The sequence below is a fragment of the Gymnogyps californianus genome, chromosome 20, assembly GCF_018139145.2.
Source record: "Gymnogyps californianus isolate 813 chromosome 20, ASM1813914v2, whole genome shotgun sequence".
Lineage (NCBI taxonomy): Eukaryota > Metazoa > Chordata > Aves > Accipitriformes > Cathartidae > Gymnogyps > Gymnogyps californianus.
The window spans coordinates 3,652,181-3,668,670 of NC_059490.1; the positions used below are offsets into that span (position 1 = coordinate 3,652,181).

Sequence of the window (16,490 nt, forward strand, 5' to 3'; positions counted from 1 at the left end):
GGCCTGGGACAGGCTCACGACAACTGGGAGACACCTAAAAGACAAGGAAGACGCATACCTGGTCTTGCTGTCTTCAGAAACACTTCACTGTGAGTCCAGCATGCAGAATGGCGAGTTGTATTTTTATTTTTCTCCCTTTCTCAGGCAAAGGAGAACCTGTCCTCCCCAAATTGTAGTGGAAGCAGGGCTTAGTGGCGACATTTTGCTCCTGTCTCTTAAAGGAGTAATTCCTTATAATCAGAAGCCCTAAGGTTACAGGAATTGGGTCAAACTGGGGTGTTAACACAGTTTGTAGTGTTCTGCTTTGTGCTGTGAGACTAGAGAGACCAGCCAGTTCACTGTTCAGCAGGAGGCCAGCAGCATGTGCTGGGGGTGGCAGGACACTCCCAGTTGCTTGGTGCTGGTTTGGATTGGGGCAGTGACTCTCCTGACAGACTGGCTGTGCTGCGAGGGGTGTCCCGGGCTCCCCAGCCACGTGGAACCTCTGCCCCCAGCAACCAGCTTCACATTATGGCTCTTCTTGGCAGGGGAAAAGCCTGGCCACAGGGATTTCCTCCTGACTTGCATCTGTTGGTCATTGCATATAACCACAGGGAAGGCTGAACGGACTGCTAGTGAGGTAAACGGTGTGTCCTTTTAAGCTTATTTTCAAATGCTAAAACTTTAATGTTTTATTTTTGAAGTAATATACTACATGTCATACAGAGATTTTGCCAGGGACACTAGGAGATGGTTGCAGTGCGTTGGAGTTGATCGGGAGTGAAAGAGAGGTTGCCATGCAGTCAGGACCTCTTTGTACAACCGTGGGAAATGCACCAGCAGTCAGAGCAGGACACCTGCAGCATAAATGGCGTCAGCTTGTACGAGCCAGCTCGGGCTTCGCAAGGTGACGCGCAGCTCTGGTGTCAGCATGAGTTGGAGGTGGTCAGGGTAGTCACCCTGTGCAAGCCCATGCAGCGAGGTGGTTGTCTTGTTTGTCAGACTGCAGCTGGCCTTGGTGAGCGCGCTGCGAAACAGCGTGGGGAGGACCAGGGCGAGGGGGGTGGAGATGAGTGTGTGTGTTTGTGTGTGCACGTGCGCACCCACACACGTGTATGTCCATGAGCAAAAAAAAATGTGAACAGTCATGTTAGCAGTTGTTGGTTGATGGAAGCTAAAGCTGCTGAGCTTCAAAGCTTAGCTGCTGGAACATCAGAGTTTATAAACTTATGCTTAATAAAGTCATTTACACAGTATGATTAAGCTGAAAGCCCTGAGATGCACTGCCAACAGGTGATCAGGGTTGGTTGTTTTAAGTGACAAATCCTTTGCTTGCAGGGGTGTCCTGGCCAGGACACTTGCGCTGCACTGAAGGAAAAGAATGCTGAAGGGAGGCACTGCAGGGCACAGTAGGAGAGGTCTCTTCCACGGCTGGTACGGGGAGACTCAAACCCGCCTTGTCTGTGCTGCCACTGCAGACCAGGGCAGGAGGACAGGTGAGCTGCAGTGCTCCTGAAGCAGCAGAACCAGCCCCTTCGCTCCTTCTTTCGCCCACAAGCGAGATGCCACCATCCCGTGAAGCTGGCAGGCGTGGCTGGCGCAGGATCCCTGGAGAAGGGCAGCCTTGGTGCCTACCATGGCTACCACTCGGGGATCAATTTCCCGGCCTGCTCCCTGCCCGTCTTCCCGAGCACCTGACCCATAGCTACCACCACGTTAGCTGTTTTCATCCGTCAGATCAGCCAGGTCTTTTAGCTCTGACATGGGTCATTGCTGTGCAGTGAGGGGCCTAGAAGGGGATGGAGCGGGACCCTGCCTCTGTGCCCACCGCTGACTCCTTCCCCCCCTGCTCTGATCCCGGGCTGGATCCAGGCAGCCAACTCGGAGGGAAAAGGAGGCTGCCTTTTCCCACCCACCACCCCTCTGCTCCCGCTGACCTTCCCGGCTCGTGGTGTTACTTTTTAAAGGAGCTCCAGGCGGGCTGCTGTCCAGGTAGGTTCATTGCCATCCACATCAAAGTGTTCTTGGCAGGAGCTGTGTGGCTGGTGGAGCTCGGGGCAGCCTTGTCCCAGGCACCAGCCCTGCAGACAGCAACCACGGGAGCGCGCAACCAGAGCAAGAGGTGACACAAGAAAGGGAGCCAGGAGGTATGTTTTAAATACTTTTATTTCTTAATTTACATAAAGGTATATATTTGGCTTATTTATCTTTTTTTTTTATACTCTGAGATTCACAATCAATTGCTCTTAAAAAATAAAAGAGTCATTTGCTTCTGAAAGAAATCAGAAAACTATTTTATACTCCTCCCTTGTATAACAAGAAAATATACTAATAGTCCCGTACATCACGTAGTAAAAGTGATTGTAAGTGCTGGTTTACCAAACAATAAAGCAAATGGAAAAGAAAACAATTAGGACGGAGGGTGCAGAGAGGAACTCTGCTTTCCAGAGTACAGCCGTTCATTTATAGGGTTTAGTCACCCTGAGGTTCTCTCTTAGCTTGTCTATAAAAGGGGAGAGGCCCTTGGGTTCACCCAGATTCTAGCTCTGTGAGCGATGGCAGCAGGAGGCACTGTAGTTACTTGGCTTGGCAGCTTGCTGCTTTTTGGGTAATTTTCTTGCCTCTCTGTGCAGTTCCCATTACCTCTGTTCCTCTCGCTGTGTACTAGCCACCTAATTGCTTCTGTAGTGGGTGCATCGGTGCGAATGCAGTATTAGCTGTGGAGGGAGTTAATGCTAGCTTACAAAAAAATACCGTTTGTGAAGTGGAGTAGAAGAAAGCCCTCATGATTAACTGAGGGGCATCCTGGAGCCTCCCTGGTGCACTCTGGACACCCTGCACCCTGCACGGACCCTGATGAATGCAGCAAGGCCACATCTAACATTGTAGTCCCCCAGAGCGCAGGGACGTTGGAAGGAGCCTGTGCCTTGCGCCAAACCATCGGAGACGGTCAGCCCTCGGGCAGAGGTGGGGAACAGGGCAGAGCACTGGGGACGGAGCAGTCGCAGCCCTGAGGAGCAGGGTGAGGCAGCAGGTACCAGGGAGTGGGGGCAAGACACAGCAGCACCAGCCGATAGCCTGGAGACCTTTCCCCTCGCTTGGCTCCCTGGCCGGAGGAGATGTGTATGTGCTGGGATGAGAGGGCGTGAGTAGTGCTCGCTGCCTTTTGGTAGTATTTTCCCCTATGTTTTCAAATGCATTCAAGGGCTCCTGTTTGTGTACTCTAATTTTCAGGCATTCACATGAAGTGATTATACGTCCAAGAGATCAGTGGCTTTAAAGGTATTTCTGTCCTTATTGGGACTATTTAATTTTGTGTAGAAGTTTAGAACCACAAACATAACCTTGATGACCTGAACAACTACTTATTTAAGTGACAGGCTGGAATCTTGCTTCATTCGGTATGATGGATACTAAAATACGTGGATTCTTTGTTAAAAACTAATTCTCTTTTCCTATTAACAGCCTTTCTTTATAAAACCAGAAATACTAATTTTAATGAGGGCTCTTACTCAGCTTGGATATAAGTAATATGCATTCAGTCTAGACTTGACTTCTCATTCCAGAAACACTTCCTATGTGTATACCAAAAATTGTTCCACTGCTCCACAAGGTCAACAACCAAATGGCCCTAACAGCTTCCACGCCTGGTTACATCTATACCGACATAAAATGGAGTCATAGGGGAAACCAGCACAATATTGCTTGCTAAGTAAGTCCAGAGTTCAGCACCAGTATAATGCAATACTGTAAGTCTGTTTTTTTAATAGCGGGGAAGTTCTGACCTCTACTAGAGTACAGAAACACAACATTGCTTGTTTATACAGCATCTCAGCAGCGAGTATCTCAGCTTTGCACAGAAAGAAACTGAGGCTAGGCAGTGACTTTCCCCAAGTCACATACTGGCAGAAGTGGGCCGATGTCCTGGGACAGGGAACAGTACGTTAGAATCCAGGGAAGGGACTTATATGGCAACATAGGTCCAGTTTCTGTCAGTAATACATATGTTTCATGTCCGGACTTGATGTACCTCTTACTGCCTTAATCTACAGACCCTTGACCTAAGTGAGCTGGTTTCCCTCTAATAGACCAAATACCTTTCTAGAAGCACTAACTGAACAATTCTTCACAGCTAAACCAAGAAACACTCCACAAGAAATGCAGCCTTTCAGCTTCTGGCCATTCGAATACGGGTCATCAACGTGTAAAGGAGCAGCAGCATCCGCAGGAGGTGGAAAGGCTGAGTTTCTGTTCTGTTCGTCTCCTCTGAGCTGTCATAGCTGCTGCTTTGGCTTCTCTGTCTTAGCCTGGAACATGTGGGAGCGGGGATTCAGGGATCCCTTGGTGTGGAACTGCTGCAGGTAGGACTCACTTCTCACTCCGTTGCCTGCTCCCTTCCCTCTTTCCTTGTTACAAAGAAAGCCACAGCAATTTCCTTCATATGCACAGCAGATAAAGCTGGCCTCCTGTAACAGCGCTGTGCTTCTCCAACAAGGATTGGGGCTTGTCACGAACAAGGAGAGCTAGTGAAATTACAAAACACTTAAGTTCCCTTTTCGTTGTTGACTCCTGAGAATTAAGTTTAAGGACAATTCCTAATCTCTGAACTTCAGCAGGAATGCTTCATTTTGTTGACAGTAAATGCTACAACAGAGAGCTCCTATCAGAAAAGCAATTCAGGAAATGGGACTAATCTTCTTTGGTCTCTGAGATGAAATGACTAATTGTCGGGTTGCTTTTTGTTTCTTTTTAAACAGCTTAACAAGGAATTTCTTAATGAGAATCAGAAATTCATGTGCTGTTAAAGCCAAGTGTTTGGCTCCTAGACTATAGAGGCGGTATTTCCCCTACAAATGTAAATAGTGGCACGAGGTGGGAAATGAAGCATTGTTTTGGATTTGCTTTGCTTTATTATTTCTAGCACCCGCGTGCTGTTCTCCAGAGGATGCCCAGGCACTCGAGGAAAATTTCTGGCTCCAGTTGTTTAGCCAAGTCTTAAAGCTATTGTTAAGGTATTTTAGGTGACAGAGCAACCTGTGCAGAAGAGTCCTGTGGAGTCTGATGAGGAGGAAGGGCTCACGTTGTTATAGGAGTCACCCTGAGAACCCATCTGCCTGGGCAGAGACTGGCTATGCAGTGAGTATTCACCAGTTCGCCGGTACCTGGAATTACCGACCATCTCTGCTACCGTGCTGTACTGTAAGTCCTAGCACATCCTGGAAGCGAATGAGAGATAAAACCCAGATCTACTAACAGTACCTTCCTGTGTCCCTGAACAAACTTACGCCACAATCAGGACAGCCAGCTTCCAGCCTTCACTCGCATCCAGTCCCGGTTTGGCATTTCCTTTTCTGATTTAGTCCTACTTGCAGCCCAACTGCAGCCACTTGTTAAACATGAGCGCAAGAGCGAGGTGCATTCACCTACTTGAGGTGTGTGCTAAACTGGAGGGGAGTATCTAAACCGCGGGGGACACCTAAACAGGAAAAAGGGAGTGGGGAGTTCACTGAACCAGTGCCCTTTCTCTGGAAGCCTGACTCTTTCTCCAGGGCCCGTGCTCGCCTTCCTTCCCCACACTGTTGCAGCATCAAGCTGACAGAGCATAAATTCGGCTTGTGGAGGCCAAGTGCAGGAACCAAGACTCTAGTGAAATGGCACTCTGACTGTTTTACAGACACATTTCTGCATTTGAGACTAACACAGTTCAGACACTGGCCTTGTATATTAAAGATCTCAAATGCATCTTCATAAAGATAAAAGTGACACCCCAGTAAGAGTAGTCTGGGACTGTGCGTGGCATGCATTAAACCTAAGCATTGTTCCAAAGGAAACAGCTGTGGTAGAGTATCGGCCACCTGCTTTGAAAATACTGACAGAGGGAGAATTAGCATTGACAATCCGTGTACTATGATATGCATGTAAACAAAGCATGGTGTCACTGGCACAGCAGTATTGCACTACCAGGCCCTAGGTAAAGCAATTCAGCCAGATGGATTTTGGTATTTTAAAAACCTGTGAACCTCCTAGGCAAGGCTGAATTTAGCATAGTGAGCAAACTCTAGAGCCCCTAGGTATCTCTGTCCAAAGTTCTTCTGGGCCTTTCTGTAACAACCACCAGCATACCCAGTGCAGTGAAACTCTCTCCTCTGTCCCATTGCTCAGCCTCAGGTGACAGGTAAAAGTCATCCACTGGAAGTCTTCCTACGGTGCCCTTGCAGGGCCTGATACCAGGGCACTGAGATGAGGAGAGTTGTGGACGTTATTCATCATCTGGTATGGTTGCACAGGCAGCTCCAGATTTTAAATGTTTAAATAAAAACTGTTTATCTAAATATATATATATATATATCTTTCATCTAATGTCTTCAGCAGAGATAAAGCATCTTATGACATATTTAAATAAAAAATAATAATCTGAATTGAGCCTTCAGTGTTAAAGAAAAGGTGATGTACAGAATAGGTCCCCAACTAGTGCAGTCTCTGGGTGTGGGAGTGCTGGCGGAACAGCAGCATTCAATAGGACGTAAGTTGCCCTACAAACGATGCGGACTTCGTTGGCTACAACTAAAACCATATACACAATCTACAGTCACTCACTTGGGTAGCGCATTTTGGGTCCAGTGGGCAGTTGCTTTCGATGCTCAGAGGAACCTGTGAACGTCCTTATGCTCAAGAAGTTCTTGTGTTCCAGGCTGCTCTGCTCATCTCCTGGTGCCTGACCCCACAGGCTGGAGTGGTGCGATTGATTTGGTGCTGGGTAAACCCTTCCAGGGTGGTGTGGAAATGAAGCATCCACCGGTTTCCAGTACGGAAGGGCTTCGAGCTTGAGATTGGTGTGGTGATGGTGGGAGCAGGAGTCCACATGTCGTTTCCTTCACTGGCAACTGCAAACAGGGAAGAGAAGGTGGTGGTTAACGGGGCAGTCGCAGGAATGGATTGGTAATGGTGAAGGCACGCACCCCAGATTTGTGGCAGAGGCCAGCTAAGAGACCCCTTGCCTCCGTGCAAGTTGGAGGCTAGCAAAGCTTGACCGGTGTGGAGACAGGACTTCAGGATGTACTGTAGGCTTTCGGAATGGGAAACACAAATACACTGTGATCCAGGCACAACCTGCTCAAGGAGGTGAACCAGCAGCAGGTTTAGACTCCTGTCCATAGTGTTTAAGGGCATTGACCACGTCTTGTTTATGTCAGTTGTGTAGGTACAGCTCTTCATGATGTGGGTTGAAACAGCTCAGCAGACAACAGGGTTAATTTTTGCTAGACTGTTTTTAACCCCATCCGTTTACTAAAGAAAACAGGTACTGCCTCTTGCCTGAAATTGTCATTTTCAAAACTGCTGTCCTTTGGAGAGCCCGGTTCAGGCGGTCAGTCCAGCATGCACATCCCCAACAGCAGAGCTCAGCTATCAGCCTTGCTGCTAACGAGGTAGAGCAGATACTGGCTTTCTCCCACCATGCTGGTGGTACACACTTGCTTTAAAGAGCAACATCAGCACATCTGTTGGCGGTGAGATACCACTTGTGCATGCTGTGGCGTATCTAAGCGGCCAGCAGCTTTCCTAGATTGAGTGGAAAGGATAACCAGTTCTCTCGCTGCAGGATTTCCTGTGCGAGGCTCTGTGCTCCATGTTATGCAGGAAATTGCCCCTGACCTTAAAAATCAGTGGCTGCTGGGTTATTGTAAAATTCTCTATAATGATGGCCTGGTTTCTTTCAACCTGTATAAAACTGGACCAAAAGAGAAGGAAGTACAGTGAAAAACCTAGGTGTGCACAGGACGCAAGTGTTCAGTGTTTTATAAGGCAAGTCTCAGCAACACCACTTAATAGTTCCTCCCAGATTTTTTGAGGCTTTTTAAAAAGAAAAACAAACAACTTTGTCTAAAAGCTACTGATAAATAATAATAACGTGTGAGTCCACATCCATCCCAGAGACTGCACGGTACAGGCAGGCCTATCATATCCTTAGCCTATAGCAGAATATACTCCCCTCTGTGGAAATAACACATCTGCTCTACTAGAGATTGTATTAAATCTTTTCCCCCAAAAGGCCGTTCTTAAGTGTGTTATTGAGTTCTGATTTTATGATCAGTCTTTCAATGCATTTAATTTATGGGAAAGAAATCTCCTCTTCAAAAACTTGCTTTAATTAATTTTGGCTACAGTAAAATGCTGGGAAGTGTTTATCAATCATTGCAGCTCTGAGCTGCAGTGCTGTGACTGTTGGTGAGTGATAAGAATAGCATGAACACAAGGGAGAAGAAAGGGCAGCGGGAGTGGGACTCTCCCTCTGGCTCGCTGCCGAGGCCTCGGCTCTGTCGCCCTGGATCAAGGGTTGCAGTGGGGACAGTCCTAGCAACAACATGCAAGTTCATGCGCTGCTAGAAAACATTTTGCTGCCGAAAATTTGCAATATGCTAGGAACAGTCATTTGATAGCGAGCAGATGTTGGACCAAGAGCAATGCAGCAGCAGGTTTTATGAACGCAAGATGCGTTCTAAGTTCTGGGCTCGGACAATCACACCTGCTGCTGGTCAAGTCAACAGGGGTTGCACGGTCTTCTCTGCTCGAAGAAGGGAGCACCAGGTTTCTGGAAGCAACTCAATACAACAAAGGACACTTGAGTTGACCCCTGGTTTCCCCGTTCTTGATTTGTGCCGATTTGGGTTGAGGGTAGCAAAGGTGCAGACCGTGGCTGTCTAAGGTTAACTTCCTTCCAATTTATAAGGAAAGAAATGGGTTGACAGGGGTTTTAGAGCGGATGGGTAGCTTGAAACCAACTGCTGGTTTGGGTCACTCACCGTCTCAGACTTTCACAGAGGCTGGTGGCATCACAAGTTGATTCACCCTGGTGAAGGGAAAACAAGAGTGACAGGTGAGAGCTGCAATTAGTGAAGAAACAGGCTCCTAAAAACCTACCAGCCTATTAAAGCCAGGTTCCTGTTGCCTAACAGTTTCTAAAGAGATAGGACATTAATAACTGTCCTGCACAATGGTAGAAAGCTGAAACCCTTTCACGCAGTGGCGTCTGATAGCAATTCTGACAATTGCTGGAACATGCCAAGTAACATTGCTGACGCTAATTGACAAGGATTTGGGAAGGTCCCAAAGGCATTCACACGTAGCAATTGTTTCCCTAAGCCACTAGCAAGACTGTTTATACAGTGGCTGTTGAATGGTGTCCTTCAGACTGACAGCATAAATGTAAACAGTCACCACTGACAAAAATTAAATTTAGAAAAAAGGAGCTGTCTTTCACTTTTCAGCTCCTGAAGACCTCCTGCTGTTCCAGACAACTGCTCCCAAGTGATGGATGGAGTCCAGCGGGGACTGCAGTGTCACCAGGCAGAAGCTGTTCTTGGCAACGTGCTGTCCTGCACCTCCTGCTACTGCGGGCAGCGAGGGGAACAGCTCCTGTTCGCTCTGTGGGGTGCCCAGGGAAAAGGCAGCAATAGTTTTACAAAGTTCATCCCTTAGACCTGCTCCTTCTCCTTGCAGTATGTGCCCTGTGCAGTTCAGCCTTCCTTGTCACCAGCTCTCCCGCTGCAGCAGATCACCTCTCCTTTCTCTCCCCCACGCTGTTCATGCCTTCCCAGACTGTGGTTACTCAGGGACGGGAGCAAGCTCCTTAGGTAGCGTTAAGCTCAGCAGGGCCCCTGTGTGGACTGTAAGAAAGACAAGTCACCCTCGGACTCTAAGACCTTTGGGACTTGCTTTCTATCTCATCTGGGATGCTCGCTGACCTCAGTGAGAACTCCCGGATTCTTACGACACTGGAAAACCCCCGCCTCCCCTAAGGACCTGGCTTGACGTCGCCCCGTTTGAGTGCTTTTACCCAAATGCACTCTAGCTGTACTTGGCCAACAGGAGAATAAATCTGAGTCACAAAGTAAGAGTCTTCTCATACCATTTGGCTGTGCTAACTTAAAATAACAAATAAACTGGAACAGCAGTATTTTATACCTTAAAGGATTGCAGCAGGATTTTGCCATCACCTGCAAAAGCCCAGCTTCTTTCTGAATCAGTGAAAAACTTGGGCAGATTTACAGGGAAGATCACAGAACCCATCAGTGCCTGAGGTCCTGCCAGGTAAGAACTTCTCAGTGAAACATCATTTTCCTTTGGAAAATGCTGATTCATTAAAACTCATCTGTGGCTTTTCACCAGACTTCATACCTGACCCAGGTATGACTCTTTTTCGCTGAAAAGGTATGATGCTGGATTCAGACAAGTGTTCCAGGATAAAAATTAACCAGTGGTTAGGGGACACCTTCCAAGAAATCTCTGCATCAGAAATTGGCCCAGTTCAGCCTACAGCCCTTAACTGCACACCGACCTCTCAGAAAATTTGTCTCCAAGATGCACAGAAGCCTCTGTGCCTTTTCTGCCTTTCCAGGCTATAAATTAAAATATTTTTGATGCAGGAGCTGATCCAAGTTTCTGCGTAGAATTACCATTCTTGGTAACCCTACTGCATTGGACATTACATGGTACTGAACATTGTTGTCGTGGTTTAGGCCCAGCCGGCAACAAAGCACCACGCAGCCGCTCGCTCGCTCGCTCCTCCCCGCCAGGTAGGATGGGGAGGAGAAAATACAGCAAAAAAAGCTCGTGGGTCCAGACAAGGGCAGGGAGGGATCACTCGCCACTTATGGTCCCAGGCAAAACAGACTCGATTTGGGGGAAAAATAAACCAATTTAATTTGTTAACCAAATCTGAGTAGGATGATGAGAAATAGAACCATATCTTAAAATCACACCTTCCCCCTGCCCCTCCTTTCTTCCCGGGCTCAGCTTTGCTCCCGATACCTCTGCCTCCTTCCCCGCAGTGGCACAGGGGATGGGGGCTGCGGTCAGCTCATCACACGTTGTCTCTGCCGCTCCTTCCTCCTCAGGGGGAGAACTCCTCACACTCTTCCCCTGCTCCAGCGTGGGGTCCCTCCCACGGCAGACAGTCCTCCACGGACTTCTCCAATGTGAGTCCTTCCCACGGGCTGCAGTTCTTTGTGAACTGCTCCAGCGTGGGCTTTACCACGGAGTCACGGCCTTTTCTGGGCCCAGCCACCTGCTCCAGCGTGGGGTCCTCCACGGGCTGCAGGGGAATCTCTGCTCCACTGTTAAACCTCCATGGGCTGCAGGGGGACAGCCTGCCCTCTCACCACGGGCTGCAGGGGAATCTCTGCTCCCCCGCACCTCCTCCCTCACCTTCTGCACTGACCTCGGGGTCTGCATGGTTGTTCCTCTCACATCCCACTCCTCTCCTCACTGTAGCTCCTCCTCTTCTTCTCCCATCTTCTTCTTCCTCCCCTCCTCTTTTTTTACTGTTGCTCTTCTTCTTCCTCCTCCTCCTCCATCTTACTCTCTCCCTCAGGAGTCTTTTTCCCCTTCTTAAATACATTATCACAGCGGCGCAACCACCGTCGCTGATGGGCTCGGCCTTGGCCAGCGGCGGGTCCGGGTTGGAGCCGGGGAAGCTTCTAGCGGCTTCTCACAGGAGCCACCCCTGAGGCCCTTCCCTCGCTACACAAACCCAGCACAGTTGTAACTGTGCTTTAACTATCAGAATATATCAGAGACATAAAATGTATTGCCTTGTAATGCTACAGTCAGCTTCAGAAGTAGGAAGTAAACTATGAGATGTTATGAAGCTATCACAGAATACTAAAACTCCAGACGTTTGAATGCACTGTAATGTTGTTTGAAAGTCATGTCCCTTAACACGTAATTCATTCCACATTTTTACAAGATACAGAATATATACCAAAAAAGTTAGTTTTGCCATTACTTTGTCTTTAGCACAGAGAACCCACCTGCATTGCTGACAGATGAACCGTAAATACACACACAACTTTCCTTCTTATATTAGTTATAGGCCAGCCTCCTATGGGGTAAAATGTACCTCCCACATAAGTACTTATGCTGTCCCCTAGTCATGAGAGTTACTCGTTCTTTGCATTTTAACACGTTTCTCTCAACTTCTGCTTTATCTCTGTTTTACAGATGGGAACAGAGGCCTAGAGGGGCCTGAAATGCATTTAGAAGATTTCACGGGAAATTAGACCCCAAATGCCTTGAGAACCTGCTGGGGAGAGAAGTGACTTTCAGGGATCATGCAGGAAGCCAGTGGGCAGGAGAGAACTGAAAGAGTCTCCCAAATTTCGGACAGTGCAGCCTTCATTCTCTCTGAAGCACTGTGTTGTAGACAGCGGTCGCTGGCTTATGCACAGCCTGAGTTCAGGGAGACTCAGCTTACAGGTGGCAGCAGGTCAGCTGTGAATATTTTTTTTTTTTTAAAGCAAAACCACAAATAATAAATTTTAGATTCTCTTAGGTGGTAAAATGTAGTACATGGACTTAAGCTAACAAGCTCAAGAGCATCTAAATCCCTGTTTAAGTCCCACTTGCCTTTCTAATAACGATAATCCCACACTGAATAGATTGTCGCTTCCGATTTGGTGATATCCGCTGACTAAACATTGGTTCCTAAATTGTTCTATTTTCTCTGCAGTGTTTTCTCAAGATTGTGAATGTTTTCATTCCTTGAAGAGAGCAGGGTGGGAACCACTCTGTTGTTTCCTGAGGGGGAGGAAACTTACCCAAATTGCCTTTCAAGAACAGAAGCTGCACAACTGTTTTGGTTGTTTTTACGGGCTCCTCCAGCAGTTAAAAATGTGGCTGACTCCTTCTAACCCCATCATTTCCTCTCTTGTCAAACCTAAATACTTCTCCTAGATCCTATCAAACCATTTCCATGTAGTGTGACAGCATCTATAATTCTGAAGTATTTATAAGACTGTCTGTTTAATATTAAACTACATGCTCTAGAGCTGTTAAATATTTATACTATGTAAAATGGATCTAATTTCACAGCACCTCAGCCGGTTAGAGAACTGCATAAGAAAAAGAAGACAAGTTTAAGGTAACAGATGAGTAGCCAGGATCTTTTACAGGTCAGCTATACTCTATTTCAGGAACTGTGCCAAGATGATTCTCCAAATGCTCTGTCCCTTTCAGTCTAGCTGGTCACCAAGCCAACAGATAATGGAGATCGCAGTTTGTAATACAGCCAGCGCTGCTGTACAGTTCCCGGCACAATCTGGGCCCTGTGACGCCTTTGAAAGAGTTTTTGCTGCCCACATCCAATCCAAGAATGCTCTGCTCCACCCTGTGCCAGCAAGAATAAAAGCCAGATCTCCCTTCTCACCTGCAGCTCCATCTGCTCCAACAATTTAGGGTGAAGTTGTGAGAAGCAGTGGCAGGACGTATGTCCCACTGACTTTCCATAACATACAGGCTACTGAATGTTTGAGCTCCACTCAAGCAAGTACCAGGACGTCAAGAAGGAAAACATGCTTTAGTATGTGCAGCACCGTCATGCACAAGACTCCAAGAGAAAGGCTGTGCTTATATAAAGCTTTTGTGAATGCTGCCAACACCGTTTAATGTTAAGTTTCAGACATAACTTAAACAACACACATATTTCAGTATCCTCCAGCTTTCTGAAAGCCCTGTTTTCTTGCTATCTAAACAAGTCAGGCTCTGGCTTTTGTAACAGAAGCATATTAGGAAATAACGTCTTAATTTTTACAGCCTGCTGTACTTGACATCACTTAACTTTTACAACCAACAATAAAATGCTTTCGTGGGGTCCTTCTGGCCTGCAAATAACTCATTTTTTGACTAGCAGGAGCTCATTCAGCAGACGAGAGTATTGGGGCTACAGGGGCAGCTAGATCACTGGACTTAGCAGCAACTCCTGCCCGTGATTAAGTATCCTTCTCCTTCCTTCATTTCACTGGAGAGAATTCTGTGTTTCTGAAGTACCATGCAATATGCTATAAAGTGCCTGTTTGAAGCAGCGCTTTAGGAAGGGATACGAGCATAACAGTCACTAATGGCACCCTTCAGCAGATTCCTCCCTGTCTGAACTTTCTCAGACGTTGCTGGGGGGGTAGACCTTTCCAAAAGGCCTTGTGAACATGCTGAAATCAGAAATTTTAGGTGATGAAATGTTTACATGGACAGACATCCTTGAAAGGTAATGGGACTTTATGGCCTTAAATCTATGAAAAACAAATCTCTTTTTCAAATACAGCTAGTTAAAGGGGTTTTTTTTTGGCATCAAAGCATTAGAGCCAATGACACACTCCGCCGGTGTATCAGCGATGATTAGCAGCCCAGGCAGGTGCAGCATTCTGCAAACCCAGCTACTGAAACTCATCAGTAGCATTCAAATCTAATGTTGCTGTCTGAACCCGTGCAAGAAAAACAGAGGCTGAGGATTATCATTTGTAGCTCCACACCTCTGTGACTTTCAGATGTAAGAGTGAATTTTATCGACTGATAAACACAGGAAGTTACTTGCACACAAGGTTAGCTCATGCTATTGTTATCACTGTATTCCTGCAGATAACCGACAAAATAGTTATGGGGAAGAAGAGCTGGGGCAGCCTTCCACATTGGATTTCTGGATCTCCAAATGCACACAAACTCAGGTCCATCAGGTAAGTTAAAATCCTAGGGTAGAAGAAATGCTGTCGGTGTGGTCTCCCTGAGACTTACAAGAGGACAAGTGTAGTTGCAGCTGGAAGGAGGAAAGAGATCCCTAAGGCAGAGGAGCATAAAGTGGGCTTAGGCACAGGGAAAGTCCTCTCTCTGCACAATAACTGCCTCCTAATTTACCAGCTGTGGTTCAGAAAGGGAGAATTGTCAGGAAAGGGTATGTTTCCCATACAGGGATCGCTTCATCCACCATCTTGTTACTGCAGGGATCAATTGCCTTAAAGAAATCCTTGCTGAAGCCAATTGCCAAAACACATTAACATTTTAGTAAACAAAAGAGGGAAATGGACACAAGTTTACAGACCATCCCACTCAGGTTTTGCATCACTGACTGCCTACTGTCAACACCCTCATAAACAGAGTCAGCTTCAAGAGGATATAAAGCTTATTGCAGTTGGCCTGCCAGCAATACAAACAGGTAACACAGGACCAGGAAACACCTTAAAAACACAACCAACCACCCCTCATCCGTTATCACACCTCATTCGTACTCTACGCAGACCCCACTGCTTTGTCTCAGTGGTATTTCAGCACACAGGGATTTATAGCTGCATTTCACTGGGATTTTGTCACATTTCCCTTGAGGACTTTGAATCAGTCAAACTCCATTAAAAAAACCCCGAGTTTTATCTAGTAATGCACCATGCCAACAGCACCACACATGTGGGCACGGAGTTCATGCAAAGATTTCTGCCCCCGAAACAAATCAAAGTCCATGGCTATTCTGCTTTCTCTTATTATTTTGCTCACTGCAGAAGCCAAACCCAGCTGTCTTATCTACTGCAGAGTTCTCTTTCAGCTTGGCTCTCTACCACACTTGTGAGCGTAACATACTGGTCCCAACAACGCACCACCTTTTTGCCAGACGCTTTACGAAGAGCAAAACCAGCAGGCTGGAGACCCCACTTCAAGTGTGTACCTTTTATGCCCTTCGTTATTCAGAGTTTTTAATCAAGCAGTGCAGAATGTAAATGTACTAGCCATTACTGTCCTCCAGTAACTAAGTACAGTTGCTGTTTTCACCTGCAGTTGGAAGGAGATGGCTTTGATGCCCCACTCTACAACAGAGTTCTCCTGGGATGCTGAACAAACTGCTAGGTGTGCTTGTGCCTCCATCTCCTCCCTAAAAAAATGGCTGCAGAACATTAAACCTTAGTACAGCCTATTACCTTCTGTGCAGGGTATAAGAACAGCCAAATCAAGGATTGCTTCCAGACAGCATGTCCTGTTTTAACTGAACTCAAGCTATTTTGATAGTTAAGTCAGTAACTTTGGGAAAAGACACGATTAACAACATGCATTACTGCAGAAACTCAGTGCTTTGATTTAAAAGGCTCCTAGTATGCTGCGGCTGAAAGCAATGACTGAAAGTGAAGATGCATGAAAAGGTGAGCAATAATAATACATCAACCTAGAAAGATCCCAGTGAGTGGTACAGGGACAGGACTGGCCCAGCTAAAAACAGTCTATGCGCTGACCTTCCTGATGCATCATAACAGGTTCATCCAGCCTCCCAGGAACAGGCTCTGTTTGATGAAGCTGAGGTCAGTTTGCTACGGGAAAAGGATGCTAAGCAGAATGCTAACAAAATTTAACAAAGAATCAGGCATAGGAGTAGCTTGCATTGGAGTAGGAAACCATTGCTTAATTTAGCTCTGCTGCCTGCTTGTGCTCACCCATTTCTACCCAGAGAGGAAGCCTGGGGCTTGTGTAAATCTGAAGCACTCCAAACCAAGGCTCAAACAGGACTTGGTTGTGCGCAGCCCTCCTGGCGGCCACGGGCATAGAGTTGCCCTTCCCTCTGGAGACAGGAACGGTGGATCAGGCTGTACGGAGCAGCAGCGCTCTCGGGGAGGCAGCCCGACGGCGGGAGCTTCGTGCTGGTGATGACAGGTGCTCCGCCAGCTGCGCTAAAGAAATGAATTGGCTTAAATCCCCTTTTCTTCCTG

The 16,490-nt window shown here is 47.1% G+C and overlaps 1 protein-coding gene across 2 annotated transcripts in view; it reads right to left on the reverse strand.

The window, feature by feature from the left end:
• Window positions 1–6,529: 6,529 nt before the first annotated feature.
• SPNS2 (SPNS lysolipid transporter 2, sphingosine-1-phosphate) overlaps window positions 6,530–16,490 on the reverse strand; it is a 189,756-nt gene continuing 179,795 nt past the window's right edge. For both annotated transcript variants that reach the window (XM_050908904.1, XM_050908903.1), the window contains 2 exons: window positions 8,781–8,827; window positions 6,530–6,863 (listed from right to left, as the gene is read on the reverse strand). In XM_050908904.1, the coding sequence (XP_050764861.1) occupies window positions 8,785–8,827 (43 nt within the window). In that variant the 3' untranslated portion in view covers window positions 6,530–6,863; window positions 8,781–8,784. The remainder of the gene's footprint in view (window positions 6,864–8,780; window positions 8,828–16,490) is intronic.